Source organism: Desmodus rotundus, chromosome 6 (genome assembly GCF_022682495.2).
Source record: "Desmodus rotundus isolate HL8 chromosome 6, HLdesRot8A.1, whole genome shotgun sequence".
Classification (NCBI taxonomy): Eukaryota; Metazoa; Chordata; class Mammalia; order Chiroptera; family Phyllostomidae; genus Desmodus; species Desmodus rotundus.
In genome coordinates, this window is record NC_071392.1 from 102,195,097 (window position 1) to 102,216,950 (window position 21,854).

The 21,854-nt window shown below is 50.3% G+C and overlaps 1 protein-coding gene across 1 annotated transcript in view; it reads left to right on the top strand.

Annotated features, from left to right (window-relative positions):
- The window catches only part of PTGIS (prostaglandin I2 synthase), a 38,333-nt gene that overhangs the window by 6,584 nt on the left and 9,895 nt on the right, over positions 1–21,854 (top strand). Inside the window, exons 2-6 of the mRNA XM_053927055.2 lie at positions 3,058–3,181; positions 4,601–4,779; positions 6,994–7,137; positions 9,664–9,815; positions 17,628–17,809. Coding sequence (XP_053783030.1) covers positions 3,058–3,181; positions 4,601–4,779; positions 6,994–7,137; positions 9,664–9,815; positions 17,628–17,809 — 781 coding nt within the window. The remainder of the gene's footprint in view (positions 1–3,057; positions 3,182–4,600; positions 4,780–6,993; positions 7,138–9,663; positions 9,816–17,627; positions 17,810–21,854) is intronic.

Genomic DNA, 21,854 nt, shown 5'->3' on the forward strand with positions numbered 1-21,854 from the left:
CCTCTGCCTGTACTGCTTTTCTCTCCGTTCTTCCATTGTACTTCCTTCTCATCCTTAGGTCTTGGCTCTCATGGTACCTCCTTGAAGAAGCTGGTCCTCACCACCTTCTCTGAACTAGCCCCTCACTATCTTATATCACCCTTTTTTCTTTTCCTTTTTTAAAAGATTGTATTTATTTACTTTTAGAGAGGAGGGAAGGGAGGGATAAAGAGACGGAGAGAAACATTAATGTGTGAGAGATACCCATGCCCCCAACCGGGGGACCTGGCCCGCAACCCAGGCACATGCCCTGACTGGGAATCAAACCCGTGACCTTTCGGTTCGCAGGCCAGCACTCAATCCACTGGACCACACTACCCAGGGCCTTATTTTCTTTAATGAGATATAATACACGTAGTATAAAACTCAGCTTTTTAAAATAGACAATTCAATGGTTTTTAGTGTATTCACAGGTTTGTACGACTATCACCACTATTTAACTCCAGAATATTTTCATCCTTCCGAAAAGAAACGCGGCACCCATGAGAAGTCACCCATCATCCTATCCTTCGCCCCTCCGCCCTTGGGAACCACTGACCTGCTTCCTATCTGTTGCTTCACCTTTTCTGGACCTTCCCTAGAAGTAGAATCATGCCATACGTGGCCCTCTGTGTCTGGCTTCTTTCGCTCAGCACAGCGGCTGCGAGGTTCTTCCACATCGTGGTATGAATTACGCTTCTCTCGTTTTTGTGGCTGAATAATGTTCCCAGGCAGGAGTGGACCACCTGTTGTGTATCCACTCATCAGTCGATGGACATTTGGGTTGGCCCCACCTTTCGGCTCTTAGGAATAAAGCTACTGTGAGCAATAGTGTACAAGTTCATGTACAAACACATGTTTTCAATTCTCTGGGGCTATAGTGCTGGGCCGCATGCTACCTGTTCAACCTTTCAAGGAACTAGTTTCCAAAGCAGCTGCACCATCTTACATCCCTACCAGAGATATACGAGTATTTCAGCCTCTCCACGTCCTTGCCAGTACTTTCCTTTTTTACTTATTTTTATTTTTTTAATTTTACGATGTTTATCTTCATGGGTGTGAAGTGGTTCTGCATGGTGGTTTTGATTTGCATTTCTCTGAGGACTAATGATTTGAGCATATTTTTATGTGTTTACTGGCCATTTTTGTCTTCTTTGGAGAACCGTCCATGCAAATCCCTCGTGTGTTCTTAAACTGGGTTTTTTTTCTTTTCATCGTGGAGTTGCATCTCCTGTATTTTGTTCATCACACTTCCCACTCTCTGAAACGATTTTGCTTTTTTGTGCTTTTGTCTCTCTCCACGCCCAGTGAGGTCAGGGACCTGGTCTGTCCCGTTCACTGCTGTGTCTCCGGCTTTGTCGTCACCATTTGGCGAAGGAGTGAGTGAGTGAATCCAGTGAGGAGAGGAGCTGGGAGGATTCACTCACCCACTCAGCGGACAGGGAGCTTTCTACCTCCCTGTGGTTCTGAGGACTCTAACATGGCAACATGGGTCCTTGCCCGGGTTTAGGGACCTCCGAGGGGCCCACTGTGAGCACCAGCCCTGCCATAATGTGAGGCTCCTTTGGGACCCTGAGGCACCTCTCCTTAGCTATCTCTCAAAGGATCGGGAGGAGAACAAGATGGGGTTCATATACCACCTCGTACCCACTACGTGCTTGGTCAAGGTCAGGGCCCATGCAAGAGCCATGTAAGTCTGCGGGTATTAATGATCCCTTGCCGTGTAACCAGTTGCCACACACTTAGCAGCTTACGGCAGCACCGTGTATCCGCTCGCAGTCTGGCAGGTCAGAGGTCAGGCAGGGTGGAGCTGGGTTCTCTGTTCAGCCTCTTCCAAGGCTGAAGTCAAGGGGCAGGCAAGGCTACCTTTGGTGAAGAATCTGGCTGAGTTCAGTTCCTTGTGGTTGTGGGACTGAGGTCCCCATCTGCTGTCAGACAAGACCCACTCATAGCTCCTAGATGCCACCGGCATTCCTTGCCTTGTGGCCCCTTCCATGTTCAAAACCAGCAACAGAGACTCTCCCTGGTGCTGTGTCTCTCCCATGCTTTGAGTCTTTTTCCAGAACAGCTTTGTGTCTCGTAAGCCCTGTGTCCACCTGATTAGGCCAGGCCCACTCAGGAGGAGTGTTCGTCCGTAAAGTCAGCTGTACCATCTATCCCCCACTCCATGGGAGCAGACTGTACAAAGGTATGGGCCATCTCAGAATTCTGTCTATCACAGTGAGTTACGCATGCTGTGATTAGATTCTCAGAGGAGTTGCTCTGCTCTCACAGATGATTCTGACCTTGACCATCACACGCCCAACCTTCCTACCCCCAGGCTGAGCTGGCGTGTGCCCCGGGGGCATCGCCGCAGCCCAGGGGCCTGGCCTCCAGCCACCTGAGAGACTGAGATTCTGGGCAGCGCTCTGCAGTCTCATCCTTTCTCTGCGGCCGTGACAGGGAATGTGAGAGGACCAGAGCCTGGGCTGTGCTGGCTCAACCAGACAGCTCTGTATCTTTATGCTACCGGGTTCTGGAAAGCTCTCCCACCCTTAGACAGATGACCACCTCCGTCAACTGGTCCCCCAGCTTCGGCTCTCAGCCCCCTGAAGTTCATTTTCTACTCAACAACCAAAAGGATCCGTTAAAAAAGAAAATGACAAAAACTGAGCTGGATCACGTCCCCACTCTTCTCCAAGCTTCCATGGCTCCCACCTCCCTGAGACAAAGCTGAAGCCCTCACAGCTGCCTGCAAGGCCCTGCGTGACCTGGGCCTTGTTACCACTCTGGCCTCAACCTCTGTTGCTTTCCCCTCCAGTCCAGCCACACTGGCCTCTGTACTGTCATTTAAACATGCCAGGCACCATCTAACCTCAGGGCCTTTGCACTTGTTCTTTCTGCCTGGAGGCTCTTCCTCCAGGTATCCACGTGGCTCCCTCTCTCCACCTTCAGGGAAGCCTGCCCTCCCCTCTCCATTTAAAGGCATGCCTCCTTCCGTACCCACTTTATCCTCTTCCCTGCTTTATCAAGTGGTGATAAGCACTGTGGTTCCTGCAGGCGACCTGGCGAGCCTCCCCTGGACCTGGGCAGCATCCCCTGGTTGGGCTATGCCTTGGAGTTTGGAAAAGATGCTGCCAGCTTCCTCACAAGGATGAAGGAGAAACATGGTGATATCTTTACTGTAAGTATCTCTGGTGCCTCTTGGGAGGGAAGGGGATGAGCAGCCGGGGCTGTCATACCTGATGTTCACTGATTCCTCCAACACCCGTGCACATGGTAACCCACTCATTCCACATCCACCCAGTGGTCCTGCCAACATTCTGTCTACGTCTGTGCAGCTGTACATCCAACGAGTACCTAACACCCTTCCCTTCGGTATCCCTCTAGCATCCTCCCAGCATGGAGCTGGGCAGTCATTCAGCATCTCTCCAATCCTTGCGATACCCATCTAACCGACTTCTATCCATTCGTTCAACTTCCATCCATCCAGCACCCACCCGTCACTATCACATCCATCCTTCTGCCTACCTAGGCAGCACCCTTGCTTCCTGATAGCCTCCCAGCATTCACTCATATATTCCGTGTCCATCCCAACAACCACCACCCACCTACCCATCTTCCAAGGATCCTTCCAACTTGTATTCATCCAACATTCATCCTTCAATCCATTTTCCCCAAATCCACATAGCATCCTGCCGTCCCTGTACCCTTCCACACATTTAGTTCCAACCAACCTCTAGCTGCCTGTCCATCCATCTCTCCGTCCAACATACATTCTGTGCTCTATGCCGCCATTGATCCATCCATCTAACAATCCCTCCAATAGCATTTTCCCTTAGATATCGGCCTGTGTCTTATAAGGGGGGTTGATGAATGTGACTCACGGACCGTGGCGTGACCCCGCACAGACACTTGAGGGAAAAGGCCCTTCCCTTTGTTGCCTGCAGGGTTACGGCCCCTGGTGCTGTTTCCTTCCCTTCTGGGGCAGCGCGGTGCGTGCAGAGCTCTCAGCCTCCCAAAGAAGGGGGTCTTGCACGTCCACTCGCATTTACCCCAAGTATCACCTGTCCATCTGTCCTTCCTTCCATCCATGTATCCGTCCATCTATTGATTCATCCACCCATTTATAACCTGTCCACTAGCATTTACCCACAACATCCTCCTGTCCGTGCGTCCATCCATCGGTCCATCCGTCCATCCACCTATGACACACATGTGTCCATCTGCTGCCTCCTGTGGGCAGACTCCCTCCTGGCTGCTGGAGGTGTGACATGACCCGATAGCCGAGGCAGGTGCTTTGGGCTGAGGTGGTTAAGAGCACAGCCTTTGGTTCACGGAAGTGCGGAATTCCAGTTCTAGCTCTGCCACTTTTCAGCTGTGCCATCTGGGGCCCACTTCGTGCTTTCTCAAAACCTCACCTTTCAGCTATACGTGGGGGAATGGCGGTCCCTACCTCACAGGGTGGCCGTGCGGGGCCGATGAAAGACCACTGTCCGTTAGGTACCTGGAGGGGCCAGTGCTTGGCACAGGGTGAGCCCTTGACCACGGACAGCTGCCGTTGTTCATAGCGGCACTCCACGCTAACCTGCCAACTCCCCAGGTGCTGGTGGGGGGCAGATACATCACTGTCCTCCTGGACCCACACTCCTACGACTCGGTGGTGTGGGAGCCTCGCACGAAGCTGGACTTCCATGCCTACGCAGTCTTCCTCATGGAGAGGATTTTCGATGTGCAGCTTCCGAATTACAACCCCAGCGACGAAAAGGCCAAGATGAAACCGTGAGTGGCCGAACACAGTGCCTGCGGGTGGGCCAGGGTGGGCAGTCCGCTTCCATCTGCTAGTTCGAGTCGTGCTTGTCTCAACAGGTGTCTGGTAAAGACATTTTGTTTCAAGGAAACAAAAACAAAGGAAAAAAACAACCCAAAATATTTGGGCTGAGGAAGAACTCTACTTCGTAGCAGGCAGCTCTGATTTGAGTAGAAGGAGACCAGGGTTTGGGTCAGCCAGACCTAGGTTCAAATCCCAGCTTCACCCTTTCCTAGCCTTGAGACTTTGGAGAAGCTCCCCCCACCCCCACCCCAAGCTTGTTTTCACATCTGTAAGATGAAGGGAGAAGGGTGGGGTGGTTGATATTTTTGAGTTTACGTTCTGTGCCAGGCATCATGCAGGATCGCATTAGTCCTCAGGGCATTGCTGGAGGGTAAGTGACTTACAGCCCCATTTCACAGATGAGGAGAATGGAGCTCAAGAGGTGACTTGCTGTAGGTCACGCAGCTAGGAAGGGGTGCATGTCCAGAAACATAAGGGAGTCTTACATCAACCACACAACATTAACTCTGTACTCATTCAGCAAACCTCTGAGGACCTGCTGTCCCCTGCTCACCAGCCTAGATGCCGGGGGTGCAGAGGGGTGCCAACCACCCTCTGAGGACACCTACCACATGCCAGGTGTTCGATAGGCTTACTCTCACATTTGTGCAATAGCCTCAAGAGGTAGGTATTTTCATTCTCATCGTACAGATGAGGAAACTGAGGCTCAGAGATGTGAAGTGACTTGTCCAAGGTCTACTGCTAATAAGTGGCAGAGCTGGGATTTGAACTCAAGTCTGCCAACTCCACAGCACATTCTTCTCCACCCCAGATACTGAGGAAATGAGACTCTGCATCCACCCCAAGAGCCACACAGTCTGATGTTAATTTTATTGCTCTGTCTCCAGGAAGGGTAACCTCCCCGAGTTAGGGAAGTGCCTAGAAGGCTGGGTTTTGCAGGACTGCCAAGCTGAGGAAAGGCCAGCCTTATGAGGTGCACACGGATGAGAGGCAGTGCCCAGTCTGACCTTGGCTTGGTGGGACAGCTGCTAGAAGTGTTTCTGAGCCTGAGTGTCCCGGGTCCCACCATTCCAGAGCTCACTAGCAATAAGAGTCCACGGTTCACTGCATCCTAATCCACTACCTGGGGAGGACCCTACTTTCTTCCAGGGTCTGCCCCCAAGAGTTTCTGGAAGTTTCTTCCAAGTTGGCATGATGTCTTCTGGGCATGAGTGACACATCTACTGTCTCTGTTGAGGACTAGTGCCTGGAGTGGGGTCGGGAAAACAAGGTCAAGGTCAAGGTCAATCACAACCTCCCATTTATGGAGCACTTACAATGTGCCAGGTGCTCTCTTGCGCCCTTTACACACATTATTGCACATGGGTCATGTCTGCTATTCCAACAGTGTTCCAGCTTGAACATCCAAAAGCTTTTATTACTGCAAGTTCATGCAACCCCCCTGGAAGTTTTCCACTCTTGAGTTATCCGAGAAACTAGGGGCTTATTCAGACTAAAGGGCTCCTTATCCAAGCGTGTGTGCCCCGAGGAGGGATAGACTATCGTGGAGAAGATTCCAGACTCTGGCCCTGGCTGGTGTAGCCCAGTGGGTCGAGCACTGGCCTGTAAACACAAAGGTCACTGGTTCAATTCCCGGTCAGGGCACAAGCCTGGGCTGCGTGCCAGGTCCCCAGCTGAGGGTGCGTGAGAGGCAACCAATTGATGTTCTCTCCTTCTCTTTCTCCTTCCTTTATCCTCTCTCTAAAAATAAATAAATAAAATCCTAAAAAAAAAAAAAAAAGAGTCCAGACTCTGGAGGTGGCCTGATCAAGGTTTCAGTCACAGCTGTGTCATTTATTGGCTGGGTGACCTTGGGCAAGTCACTTCCCTCCATGTCCCTGAGTCTCTCTGTCTGTAAAATGGGTATCATAATGGTAACCGTTAACCATCAGAGTTGCCAAAAAATGAAGTGAGATCGTTGTGCTTCGCACAGTAAATAGTACTGGTCGTCGTCGCTGATGGTGATAGCAATGAGACCAGCTCATTAGAGCCAGTCTTCCAAAGACCCCCATTGCCAACAAGGAACTGGAGCCCCGGGACCCTGAGGTTTGGGGAGGAAGGTGCCTGCACGTGGATATCACCCTTTGGAAGCTGCTCTCTCATTTCTTTGTCCCCTGCCCCAGGACTCTCCTCCACAGAGACCTGCAGGCGCTCACGGAAGCCATGTACACCAACCTCCGCACCGTGCTGCTGGGCGACGCCACAGAAGCGGGCAGTGGCTGGCATGAGATGGGTCTCCTCGATTTCTCCTACAATTTCCTGTTCAGGTGAGCCTGGGCAGCCCCCATGCCCCAAGGGAGCCCCGCACACTGGACCTGGCTCAGCCACTGATAGTGTCTGGGGAACCGTAGACACTTAGGCATGGGGGGAAGCCATTTGGGACCCTGAAAGCAAAGACCTCAAGATGACATTTTTGCCTCTGGGACCCTAAATATTTCGCTGGCTCAGCTTGCAAGTTGCAAAGGAGACAAAGGCCAAAAAAAGGGGACCTTGTTGGCTTTGGAATTTATTCTAAGTAAGATGAGTGATGCTGGGGTTTAAGCGGGGGCTGGACATGATTGGACTTAGAGCTTTAAAAGCGCTCTTTGAGCCCTGGCCAGATAGCTCAGTTGGTTGGAGCATCATCCCAACACGCCAAGGTTGTGGGTTCAATTCCCTGTCAGGGCACTTACAAAACAACCAGTGAACGCATAAAGAAGTAGAGCAACAAAGCAGTGTTTCTCTCTCTCTCAAATCAGTATGTACAATAAAGTAAAAGTGCTCTTTGGCTCCTGCAGGGAGACTAGGCTACAGGCCAGCTACAGGCCAGGTGTGTGGCACTGAGAGAGAAGCAGGAGGACCCATTAGGGCCTGTTGCAGTTGCCCATGTCAGAGATAACTGAGGCCTGCAGGGCCGAAGTCATTTGCCCAGAGTCGTCCCACAGGTGGGGTCACGGCAGAGCTGGCCGAAGAGCCTGCACTTTCAAGTGTGACCCTGGATGTGTAAGAGAGCCACATTTTTTCTCACTTTTTCCCGGAGTGGAGCAGCCACCATCCAGGGCTGTGACTGGTCCAGGTGACGCTGGTTTGGTCCACCCTGTCATTGTGGAGCAAACTGAGGTCCAGAAAGGGGCAGCTAAAACCACCCAGCAAGTTCACAACAAGGCAGCTCCCAGGTCTCCTGGCCGATGCCACCCTGTGTGGACAAAGAAGTCCGAGAGGAAGCTGTGGCGCTGGGGGCAGTGTGGATGACGTAGTGGCAGCTGGGTCTGTTCAGGCCCAGGGTGACAGCAGGCACAGCAGGGGGTCAGATGTAAGTAGACATCCCTGTGTCTTTAGGACCTGAGGCCTGGGCTGGAGGTCCTGCCTCCTTGCCTGGCAGCTGGGGCCTTTCCGTCACCTCTGGGGCCCCTGGAGTGGAAAGGGATGGGTGGCTTGGGTGACACACCCTCGTGTGGAGGTGCAGGTTCACATGGCCCAACCGTGAGATACTGCCCTCAAACCTTCCTGTGCGGGACCCTGCCTCACTCAGTTCTAAAGTTCTCTGAAGTTCTAAAGTTATCACCCTGGCCTCTAGGGTCCTGCGTGATCACCCCTGGCCCCTCCTGCTCTCATCCCCCACCTGCGTCCCCATTGCTCTCTCCCCTGTCATCTCACCAGCCTCCTTGCTGCCCCTTGAACAGGCCAGGCATACCCTCACCTCAAGGCCTTTTCAGTTTCTGTCCCAGTGCCCGAGAATGCTGTTCCCTACATGTCTGCATGGCTGCCACCACACTTCATTCAAGTCTCATCGCAAGTGTCACCTCCTTCAGGCCTTTCTGACACCCATTTAATATGGTGGCCCTCTCAGTACCTAACCCCGTTCCAGCCTTTTCTCTATAGCCCCTGGCGCCACCTGCAGGTTATGTGTATATTCACACATGTCTGTCCTCACACATTATCTGTCCTCAGCCAGGTGATGTGTTACTTTGATGTGGAAGGTCCCTCTCTTCCACAGTGTGACCCCTGTGGCCTTGTTGGTGTGGACTGAGCTCAGAATCAGGATGACCCTGTAATTTTCTCCCAAGATCAGTGTTCTCAGCGTTAAGTTCTAACCACCTGTCCACCCACCCACCCTCCCTCCTGTCTATTCGTCCATCTGTCCAGCTACCCTCCCTCCTACCCACCCATCCATTCATCCATCCCCCCATCCATCCATCCCTCTCTCCATCCCTCCTTGCATCCATCCAACCATCTATCCAGCGAATATTTATTGAGGGCCTACTATGTGCCTGCACTGTGCAGATAAGGGACAGAGTCAGGACTGGACAGGCCCTTCTCAGCCCCCAGCCTCCCTCACTCTGGCGTCCCCCCTCTCCTTCTCGGGAAAATCCCTCTCCGGGGAGATGCAGGGACCAGGAGGCGCTCAAGGGGAGCAGTGGGGCTTCAGTGGTGTCTCTGCAGAGGCCCCTCCCACCCCACTGGAAAAGTGAAAGCCTGCGGTTTTCCTCCCAAGACAGAGGCCAGTGGGCCTGGGGCTCCTGACGTATTTGAAAGTGACTGCTGGCAGAAAACATTTCCTCCAGGACCCTTCCTGCGGGGAAAAAGAGAGAGAAAGAGTGTGTGTGTGTGTGTGTGTACACGTCCCAACCGCACACTTGCTCCTGTGGCTCATCCTTTCTCCACCCCCCACCAGGCCCAGAGCAGTCAGGCATACAGTAGGAGAAGTAGGTGCTCACTGGGTGCATGAATGAAGAAAAGCTTTTGGCTGCTGTGGGAGGGCCTAGCCGGGGCTGACCAAGGAGGACCCCTGACCTGCTGTGTGCTGTCCCCAGAGCCGGCTACCTGACGCTGTACGGAGTCGAGGCACTGCCCCGCACCCCTCAGAGTCAGGCCCAGGACCGCGCCCACTCAGCCGACGTCTTCCACACCTTCCGCCAGCTCGAGCTGCTGCTTCCCAAGCTGGCGCGCGGCTCCCTGTTAGTGGGTAAGCATCCAGGTGGGCGGCACGGGTGCTGGTGGGTGCTGGGGCAGACTGTGGGACAGAGGGGGCAACCCAGCTCAAGGTGAGGGGTCTCACCTGTAAAATGGGGAGAAGAGTAGGACCTTCCTGGACGGTGGCTGTCAGGATTGGCTGAGGTAATAAGGAAAAAAAAATCTTTTCAAGCACTTTTTATGTGCCCGATACCAGGTTAATGAAGTGTTGTCTCGTTCAGTGCTTACAACAGCTCATCACGTCATTTCCTGTATTTATATATTGTTGTAAACCAAACTTTAACACGTTAAATTGTTTAAATTAAGAAACATTATTGTGGGTAAAAATTCATAGATGTAGACAGTAGAAAGTAGTGACATTCACTCTTCCAAGCCCAGCTTCCAATAAAGATAGAAGTTAACATGCTAACATATATCCCTTCACAGTATTTTGTAGGAATACTCTATTTTGCATATAGAGGCAGATATACATATCTAGAGTGTATAATATTTATTTTATTTTTAAAAATATTTTATTTATTTATTTTTAGAGAGAGAGGAAGGGAGGGAGGAAGAGAGGGAGAGAAACATCAATGTGTGGTTGCCTCCCATGCACCCCCTACTGGGGACCTGGTCCACAACACAGTCATTTGCCTTGACTGGGCATCAAACCAGCAACCCTTTGGTTTGTAGACTGACACTGAATCCACTGAGCCACACCAGCCAGGCCTGCAACTTGTTGTTTTTAAGCTAATGATATAGATACATTTTCCCCTGTCAATGCAAACATCTTCTAGGTGCTAGCCAATACAATTAGATAAGAGAAATCAATTACTGTTATAAAAATTAGAACTATCCCTATTTGCAAATGATCTACTGTATCTGGAAAACCTCAGAAAATCCAAGATAAAACTAACTGAAGCAAAAAAAAAAAAAAGACTCCAGCAAAATGGAAGGACAAAATTAACAAACCCCTCCCCCCACTCTTCCAGCCCTTACACATCAGTATTTAGGTAGCCACGCCCCTTCCAAGGGTTATAATTGTTTCCTTTTGTGTGTGTGTGTGACTATTATAGTATCTTGTACTGTTACCACTTCGGTCCTCTGGTGACTTTATTTCTTGATGACATTTTCTTGGAAGTGGTTTTGCCAGGTCAAAGGACATACACATTAAAATGTTTATTAGTTACTACCACATCATTTCCAAAACATGGAGCAATTTCTACGCCTACCCACAGGGAAGGGGCCCACCAAATGTTATCAATCTTTCCACTTGTTTGCCAATCTGATGGGCAGAGCTGGGTCACGTGTTTTAATTTGCATTTTCCCACAACCTTCTCAACATGCAGTTATCGGCCTTTAAATCCTTGCCAATCTGATGGGTGAAAAAGGGCATCTGGCTTTATGGGCATTTCCCTGTTGACTGAGATGAAACATGTTTTTGTGTTTTCCCAGCCGTTTGCTTTTCCTCTATGTGGGTTGCCTCTTCGTGTCTCTTAACATCTGTTTAGAGGCAAATCTCTATCTTACTGACTCCTGCCGTCAATGTTGGAAGTTTGGTATCATTGAACCCACTTGGCAGGTAAAGAAATTGAGGCTCAGAGAGGTCCCTTGTCATAGACACAGCTAGCTGGTGGGTAGCAGAGCCAGTGAGATGGAAGCTTGGCCTGTCTGACTGCAAAATGCTATGCGTAAACCACCTGACACATCCCAGCCCCTATCACTTCTCCAGGAAAGAGGGGTTTCTGCATTGCCCTTTACTCCATTCTGATGCTCCCTCTGGGAGCAGACCTGGACTGGTTATAGGGAGGCTGCATTTCTCAGTATAGGCAGCAGGTGGCAATGTTGGGAAAGGTTTCTCAGTTCAGGGCTGGAGGCTGGTGGGCAAACCTGTCCCTATCAAAATATAAAATGCACGTTCTTTGAATCCTGAACTTCCATTGCTAGGAATTATTCCACAGACGTGTTTGCACGTGTCTACAGACACACCAAGATATTCATTGCCATGTTGCGTGTAATGGCAAATGCTAGACATAACCTGAATGTCCACCACAGGGGCTGGTGGAATAAATTAAGCATTCACAGAAAGGGGTGTCCCGCTACAGGATGAAACTTACTGTTCCAAAAAAGGTGTGGACAGTGGGTATATTGTGCTTTTTTATTTTTATCTTTTCTATTCATTTTCTAATCATTTTTTTATTGAGATATAACTGCCATGCATACTGTGTGAGGTGTACCTGACTTGATTTACATATTTCATGCAATGATTACTATAAGAAGTTTAGTTAACATCTGTGTGTTTTAAAGTGTGAAAATATGTATAAATTTTTGCTTCTGGGAAATCTTAGATGGGCTGAAGAGAAACTTACTTTCATAGTATACCCGTTTGAACTTGTAGAGTTTCTTTTATTATTATTATTATTATTATTATTATTATTATTATTATTATTTTGCTATTACATGCATTACACCTTTGCTCTAAAAAATATAAACATATTTTAAAAGAAATCTGACCCTTAGACCATTGAGTCTGGTATTTCTCTTACAGTAGGGCATTGGGGGCAGGGACAGTTAAATAAAGCCCTAAGCTAAGCTAACTGCTTCTTTCTAAAACATTCATTTTACTGATTACTGTGTAGGGAAGCTATTTCATTTGACTTTTGTTTTGGGGGAATAGGCATTCTTATACTAAAGAATCAGAGAGTCTAATACATAAACCTAATTCATTATAAAAGGAGAACACAGACGTTTTTTAAAAAAAGATTTTATTTATTTATTTTAGACAGAGGGGAAGGGAGGGAAGAAGAGAGAGAGAGAAACATCAGTGTGTGGTTGCCTCTCATGTGCCCCCCACTGGGGGCCTGACCCACAACCCAGTTATGTGCCCTGACTGGGAACTGAACCAGCAACCCTTTGGTTTGCAGGCTGGTGCTCAATCCCCTGAGCCACACCTGCCAGGACAGGAGAATGCAGACTTTAAAGGCCCGTCTCCCAAAGGGGACCTTTCTGTGCCACCAGGTCTCTAGCGGACAGAGGTACTTCCAAAGAAAAACCCTCTTTTCTACAGATGGGAGAGTGAGGTACAGAGGTGGACGTGGCCTCAACCAATTCCACACAGCGTGGGAGGTCTGGGATTTGAACCTGCTTCTCCTGACTCGAATCCTATGACCAGCCACATGGGCTTAGAAGTTCTGATTCACAGCTTTGAGTCATGAAACTGTGGCTGAAATAATATGTACCTTATAATAGTGGCTAGAATATAGCAAGGGATTTACCAGAACCCCACCAGTATCAGGCATATTCTGTGTAAGGTCATATTTTAAAAGATTTTATTTATTTATTTTTAGAGAGAGGGGAAGGGAGGGAAAAAGAGAGGGAGAGAAACATCGATCGACTGCCTATTACATGCGTCCCAACAGGGGGCCTGGCCCACAGCCCAGGCATGTGCCCTGACAGGGAACCCAACCAATGATCTTTCGCTTCACGGGACTAAACTTAACCAACTGAGCCTCGCCAGTCAGGGCTGTGTAAGTTCTTTTTATATCCTCCTAATGATCCTATGAGCCAGGGCGCCCCCATTTTACAGATGGGAAAACTGAGGCTCAGAGATACAAAGTGATTTGCCCAAGATCATCCTTCTAGGGAGGGGCAGAGCAATTTGTCATTATTTCTTAATCATAGAAATAATTAAGAAACAATACGTGAATGCATTCTCCTTGGACTAATAATTTGCTGACATTCATTAAGCGTTATTTAATAATATAGGTAATGTTTATTAGGGCTTCTGCAGGGATCACTTTTTATGTGTCGTGTGTGAATGCATTCGATTTCTGCATAACCCTGTGGGGTGGGGACTCTTATTACCCCACTTCACAGCTGAGAAAACTGAGGTGTTGAGAGGGAAGGTGACTTGTCCAAGGCCAGACACTCTGACCAGCATTTCAGCTCTTCTCTGGGCTCGCCTGCGTCTTGTAAAAAAAAATTAAATATCACAGAAAAGGGAAATTCTTCTCCCAAGGTTACCATCGTTATCCATTTGGTGTTGTCTTTCTAGGACACTGCTGTTCCTTGAATGCAAGCCACAGAATTATCTTTACATTTTCTGTTAGACGCTTTTAAAAAGGAGACAGATGAAATCAATTTTAATAATACATTTTCTTAACTCAGTATATCTAAAATTAAATCAGCATTTCAGCATGTCCTCGATATAAAAATTATCAATGAGATCACTTACATTTCGTGACTCGTGCTAAAACTTTGACTCGGTTCGGGCTAGCCACGTTCTAAAGGCTCGGTAGCCATCCATGGCCTGTGGTCACCTTACTGCGTGGGCGGCTCTAGACTGTGGTCCACATGTTGAAACCCCGCACAAGCCCAAATTATACTGTGGTCCAAATATACGGCGAACCCCCGTTTTCCTGGTGGGAAGGTATTTTTTTGGTTTGTTGTTGGGGTTTTTTTTTTTTGGTCAACCCAAATATAAAAATAATTAGGAATGGAAATGAAGAAGTTGAACTTCCCCTCGCTGATTCTGTTGAACATCTGTTGTTAAGCTCACATGCAATGTGAACTTTTGCCTTCTTCCCACTCTCGCATTTCGGGAAATGGTTCTATTCAGACTCGGCTTTCCAGGTCCCTTTACTTCACCCCAGTATTGTCCGTATGAGATATGGAATGAATTCACCGAACCTTGGAATCTGTGACTCTGTGGTCTTTTCTCTGGGGCGGGGTGGGGGGGCGGTGCCAGACTTTGAAGATGGGTATGTGACTCTGGGTGGTTTGTTCATTGAAAATAGAAAGTCACAACAGTGAAGCATCTCCCCCTCTTTCCTGTCGTAACCATCTCCTGCCCGATCCTCACCCTTCCCAGTTGGCTGGTTTTATTAGCTTTACGTGGAAACTTCCAGAGTTCCTTTATGCAAATGCAAGCAAAGTGACTGTGTTCTTAATCATTCTCTTTTTTCCATAAATGCATACCAAACACACTTTTATGGGCACTTCGCCTTTCCCTAACAACGTATGTAGAATAGCAATAACTCTGTCCCATGTGTGGTGCGAGCTCTGTGCTGTGCTAAGGGTTCTACAAATAGGAATTGATTCGAGAATCAAATCACTGCTATACATTTGTAACTTTTTTGCTAGTCCATTTTTTTTATTATACAGCACCATCTTTGGCTCATTGGCCAAACGACATTCACATACTTCTCCCTTTTTAATGGTGATAACATATACATACTATAAAATTTACTGTTTTAACCATCTTTAAGTATACAATCCAGTGGCAATAAGCACATTTACAATGTTATGGAACTATATTGTTATCTGTTGTCAGAAATTTCTCATTGTCCCAAACAGAAGCTTTGTATCCAGTAAACAATAATCACCATCTCCCTCTCCCTCAGCCCCTGGTAACTTTTATTCTACTTTCTGTCACTTTGAATCTGCCTGCTGGGTACCTGATATCAGTGAATCATACAGTATCTCTCCTCTTGCGTCTGGCTGATTTCACTTAGTGGAAGGTTTTCGAGGTTCATCCGTGTTGCAGCCTGGGTCAGCACTTCCTTCTTTTTTTAAGGCTGAGTGATAGCCCATCGTATGGAGATACTGCATTTTTGTTACCTGTACACCTGTTGATGGCTACCCGGACTGTGCCCACCTTTTATCTGTTGCTAATAATGCTACTATGGACGTGAGTGTTCAAGTGTCTGTTCGAGGTCCTGTTCGTTCTCTGGAGCGTACATCCAGTGGAGTTGCTGGGGTGTATGGCGGTCCTGTCTTTAACTTTCTGAGGACCTGCCAGACTTTCCCGCGTGGCTGTGCTGTTTTGTGTTCTCCCCAGCAACGCACAGGCGTCCAGTTTTTCTGCATCCTTGCGTGGTATTTAGCTTTTTTTCTGGATAATAGCCTTCCAAATGGGCATGAGATGGTCCCTCACTGTGGTTTTGATGGGCATTTCCCTAATGAGTCATGTAGAGCATCTTTTCCTGTGCTTATTGGCCATTTGTACATCATCCTTGGAGAAATGTCTATTCAAGTCCTCTATCCATTTTGGTTTTTTTTTGGGGGGGTTGTCGTTGTTGAGTTATAGGAGTTTTAATATATTCTGGGTACTAGACCCCTATCAGATGATTTGCAAGTATTTTCTCCTACTCTGCCGGTTGTCTTTTCACAGTGCCTTGCTTTGTGGAGTCATCCTTAAAGGCAGCATCTACAGTAATATTCAACACCTGCAACTGTGCCGTCGGAACTCAAGAATGCCAGTCATTGTTAGTCTGTGTTAAATTCCCGGGCCTCCTTTTTGGAACTATCTCATCAGACGACTTTTACAGGCATCCAGAACTAGCATTCAGTGGAAGCGGCTGCAACGCTCCCTGCACTCTGCACTCACCTGTTTCAAATCTGCCCGTGCCCAGGCGCGTCCCTAGAGATTCTGACCAGATTGGCCTATGGTGGGGCCTGGGCAGGAGATTTACAAGCGCCCAGGTGATTCTCCAGTGCCCCAAAGTTGGGAAACACAGGAAAATAATGCATTTTGGATCAGCAGTCGGGCTCACTGAATGCTATTTGAAAATGTAACTAATGTACTTGAAAAAAATGTTTAGCCTACATTTTACACCTTTTAAACACCCTGTAGTATGCGGCCAGGCTTAGAACCACTGGGTGGATGGGTCTTCTCCAAACACTGTTTCCTGGCTCAAACACATTTAAAAAGTCCATGAGAGCGTTCCTAGAACTTGGGAATTTCGTAGTAACCCAAAGTAACTCCCACTCTTCCAAGGGGCGACTTAGGGAAAACCGAACCTTAGTGTCGCGCACATCTGTGTAAATAGAGCATCGTCTTCTAGTGCTTATACGCACAGCGTTTAAACGATGCACACCTGGCTGCATTCCCTCAGCGGTCCGCCCTTGCGGGCGCATCTCACCGGTTTCGCAGAGCAAAGCAGGCTGTGGTTTATTCGATGGTGATCGCAAACTGGGGATTCGTGGGCCAGAGCTGACCTTTCGAGATGCTTGTGTGACCTGCAGAGTGATTAAACATTTCTTGCTTATGTGTTAACCTCAGAGTACATGAGAAGATTCCACGTGAACACCTGGATTTTCAGCTTCTGAAAACCAGGCTCCCTGGCCGGGGTCAGATCCTCCCTGGGGGCCGGTTGGCAGAGCTGTGTAGAGGCCGCCCCTGACCCTCTGCTCCCCACAGTCCCCTCCTCCCTCCTTCACTTTACCCGCCTTCCCTGGAGGCAGTTGACTTTGAGAGCACAGACCCGTTTGTCCCTTCTTGATGGCAGTTAGTTTGTTTCTGGTGACTCCAAAATGACCCTGGGGAGAGTCTGGGGAATGCTGCTTGTTGTCTCATGTTCCCTCCCCAGCTGTGTAAAGAACCACCATTCATTTAATACATATTTATTGAGCACCTACTATGAGCCAGTTGCTGGGGACACCGAGGTGAACAAAACAGACAAGTCCCCTCGCTCCTGTTCTCTGGGGGTGAGACAGACAATAAGAATTTAACATGTAGGAACTACTATAAAGGACACATGGACAAAACCAAGGGGGAGGGTGGAGGTGGGGGAGGGAGGTGGGTTCACCTGGGGTGGGGTGGAGGGATGGGGAGAAAAGGCATACAACTGTAATTGAATAACAATAAAAAAAAAAAAAGAATTTAACATGTAAAGGGCTTTCCTGTAGCCTCTTTCACACATGAACCCCCCACCCCCATGGAGTGATGCCCAGAAGACCTTTGGCCTCATGGGAGGTCAGGGCTGGGCAGCCCTGGGCTGGGCATGGATCTGTAACCTCCCCCCTCTGTGCTCTGTTCCTGCAGGGGACAAGGACCGTGCATGCAGTGTGAAAGGTCGCCTGTGGAAGCTGTTGTCCCCAGCCAGGCTGGTCACCCGGGCCCACCGCAGCAGCTGGCTGGAGAGCTACCTGCTGCACCTGGAGGAGATGGGCGTGTCAGAGGAGATGCGGGCGCGGGCGCTGCTGCTGCAGCTCTGGGCCACACAGGTGGGCATGGCGTGAGAGAGGGGGCACGCGGGAGTGGGCGTGTGGGTGTGCATACATGAGTGTGTGTGTGCAGGAAGGTGTGCATTTGTGAGTGTGGGGGGTGGGCTGTGCACACAGGCCCAGTCCCCTGACTTCCTTAACTGGGAAAGAGTGTCCTGAACAGGATCCTCTGTGAAGCGGAGTGAGGAGGGGGCATGGGACTGTGGGAAGAGACCACGAAGGGCCCATGAGTCCTGGTAAGTGAAGACGTGGGGCTTTCTCTGGGTGAGGTGCGAGCCCTGGGGACAAAGGAGGGACAGGATCTGAGGATCAAGGGCAGAGGCAGGGACATGATGAGGAGACAGTGGTGGCAGGACCAGGTGGTGGCCATGGAAGTGATGAGGATGTGGACAGATTCTGGAAACACCGGGGAGACAGCACCGTGGATTTAGGAGTGGGCCCGGTACTGGGGGGAGAGGAAGCGGGGCTGGGAGCGCCGCCTCTCCAGGCCTGGCTCCTGCCCTCACCCAACCTCGGGTCCCCCGCCTTCTGTTGGCCCCACCTCAGTCGTGACAGTTGCTCGGGCTGACATTTCAGGGTAATTCCTCTCCCATCGACTGGCAACTTATTTTTAGTTTTCTCTCAGAGCCATTAACTGTCCCTGTAGGCAGAGGCTGGCAAGGGGCGGGGGCCGGGTATGATCAGCAGTTGGGGCCCATTAGTGCCTAATAACATATTTATGGGCAGAGATTGGAGCTCCAAACTCTTTCCAGAATCCCTTGTGGAAATGACCTCTGTCAGCAGAACTGGATGCTGGCCTGGGGGCTTGAGTGACAGAAAGTCCGGCGAGCAGCCTTCGGCAGGGCCAGGAAAACTGGGCAGGGGTTCGGGACAGGACATCCTCTGAGGCTGAGTCATTGGCAGCGTCCAGAGTGCAGGCAGGTGGGAAGACCCTTGGAGAACACGAATCTCGGGAGCGGGCCACGCTGCTGTACAGCCCAGGGGTTTCAGGCGCGGGCTCTGTGACTAACCTACCGCTTCCGAGCAAGTCAGTCGCTTAACTCTCCGTGCCTCAGTTTACACGTCTTTAAAATGGAGGTGGTGGCACCTTCCTCAAGGTGTGGTGAAAGGGATGAAAGGAAGAAAGGGAGTAATATATCTGTGCTTGGCAGGTAATGAGAGCTCAATAAATGTATTTCACAAATATTAGGGAGGGCGCACTGGATGCCAGGCCCTGTTCCAGAAGCTGGGGGTAGAGCAGAGAGCAGATCCAAGACTCCTGCCCTGGCAGAGCTGGCGTCCTGGTGGGAGAAGAGAGACTGTCAATAAACAAGCATGTAAAGTATACTAGAGGGAATGTTTGGTGGAGAACCAATAAAGCTGGGGAAGGAATTCGCAGAGGGGTGGGGGGGGCCTACTTTAGAGAGGGTGGTCAAGGGAGACCTCAGCAGGAAGGTGACATCTGAGCAGAAACTTGAAGGAAGGGAGGGAACGAGCCAGGCAGGTATACAGGAGGAGGGCATCCAGGCAGGGCAGCAGCACATGCAAAGGCCTGGAGGTGGGGAGGAGGATGTCGGGGCAGAGGGGCAGCAGGGGCCTGACCGTGCCAGGCCTTGGGGCCCATGAGGAGGACTTGGGCTTTTCCTCTGAAATGGGAACCGTTTGAGGGCTCTGAGCAGGGGGGCAGCATGGCCTGTCTTCTGCTCAAGAGGGGTCATTCTGGCTGCGTTGCTGGGAACTCTGTAGTGGGGGGAGGTGGACGCAGGGAGACCAGGGAGGAGGCCACTGCAGTTACCAGGCAAGAGAGGATGGCGCTAGACCAGGGGGCAGAGGGGACAGTGGTAGGACTCTGGACGTGTTTCCAGGTGGAGCCAGCAGGATTGCTGCTGGCTGGGACTGGGGAGCGGGTAGGAACAAGGATGGCACCAGGCGTGGGCCTGAGTTGTGGGAAGAAGGGAGTTGCCGTTACCAGGCGAGGTAGATGGTGGAAGCAGCGAGTGCGGGGGTGGGGGAGAAACCAGGCGTTTGGCTTTGGGTGTGCTGAGTTTGAGATGGAGAATGAGGGGAGGGTTGGTATCTAAAGAAAAGAGTCGGGAGTCCAGGGTTAAGGTCTGGGCAGGAGACGTTCATTTGGGAGCTGCGAGTGTAGACATGGAGTGGGAACCACTGGGCTGGAGACCACCGGAGTGGGAATGGGTGGGGAAGGGGCCCAAGCTGTGGCCTCTCCAGTTTGGGGGAGGAGAAGATGAGGGGGAGACAGCAAAGGAAACAGAGGAGGAGTGGCCTGGAGATAGGAAGGAGTCAGGAGGGAGCGCCCCCCAGAGGTCAGGTTGGAAAGTACTCCGAGGGGTTGACAAATGGTACTTGTGATTGCTACTGTCAGGTCAGAGCGGAGGCACGAATAATCTTTTCAGAAGCGGTCACATGCGTGCCGTGTGCCAACCATCCTGTTGGGTACTTTACAGACATCATCTCATAGGCTCCTCGCAAAAGCTCCCTGAATCCAGAACCACAAAGCCTGGAATTGGCTGGTGCAGGGGATGGCGGGAGGCTCCTGCACCCAGGGACCTGGAGGAGGAGCAGTGGCCTGAAGCTGAAGGTCCAGGCAGGGGAAGAGGCCGGCTCTCAGGGGACGTGGGTCGGGGTGGGCAGAGGAGGAGAGTCCCCGCAGGCCCATCTCAGCACAGGCTTTCTCCCTACTGCCCCACTCTGGGCCTTGGACTGTGGCTTGGGTGGTGGGACTAGACCAGAGGAGTCCTTCTGGGTAAAGGAGGCAGGGCCCCCTCGGAGAAAGCTGCACTTCCAGGGCAGCGAATTCAGAATCCTCTGTGGTGGTGTGATCACACAGCACATATGTGTGCACATGCGCGTGTCCACACTCACGCACGTCTGTGCGGTGGGGTGGAAGGCGGTCTCTGTCACCTCCCTGACTTGCCCCAGCTTTTTCCTGAAAGTAGAGACAACTGAGCAGTCTCGTGCTCCACTCCTGCTTGGTAATTAATGAGCCATGGCCCCCATCGGGCCATCCTGGCGAGAGGAAATGGCCTTGGCACCGAGTTAACCCAAGGCTGAATAATTTATCGCCTACATTCCCCTGGCTATTGAAGTGATGAGCAGCAACTGACCTTGCTTGTCTCCGCCGGACTCGAGGTGCTGGAGGAAACCTCAGAGGGAGTCCCAGGTCCCCGCCTGTTCTCAAGCCTGGGGAGGGGCCAGAGGGAGGGAGAAACCTCTTCTGAGGGCTACTCTGTGACCAGCAGGTGGGGGTCGCTTGCATCCAGTCTCCATGGACCCTCGTGGCCGCCCCAGGAGTGGGCATGTTGTTATTTCGGCAAAAGGGAAGTTCTGAGACCCAGAAGAGACTTGTCTGGAGTGACAGGAAGTGGGGAGCTGGGATTTGAACCCTACGCTGCCTGATCCCAGTTCAGGACTCTGCCAGCCTGTCTACCTTCCAGGCTGACTTATAGGCCCCACCCTAAAGGGACACAGATGTTTATTTGACAAATACAAGGAGCCTCTACTAGGGTGGGCCGTGGGTAGGGACTAGAGAGTGCTTAGTTTTCCTTTTCAGTAAAGGGTGTGCCAATGGTGTGCCTTCAGTGGGGAAGCTGAACAGGGGAACGTGGCCCCAAGGAGGGGGGATCCCACTGAAATCATCAGGGTAGCTGAAGAGGAAGAAAGGACAGAAAATCCGTTTCTCCATCATTGATACTCTGGTGCGTTTGTTTACTGCCTTTTCTGTATGTTTTTCTTCAGTGGTTAAGATCATGCGCCTTTTTAAATCCCACTTTTTTTATATTGTATTTTTTTATTGTTGTTCAAGTATAAATCCCACTTTCAATGTGACCTAATGTTGTATCATGAGTACTTCTGCGTGACCTTGCGGATCCCGGTAAAAAAAATGACCCACTTTTGTGTTGCTTAAAAGTAATACATTGTTTTTATTAAAGTTCAAGCAGTTGAAAAAGATGTACACAGCAAGAAGCCAGTCTCCCCCCTTCCCTACCCTCCTGCCCTCAGTTACCAGTTACCTGAGTCTCCTAGAGGGTCTGTGCTTTGGCACATC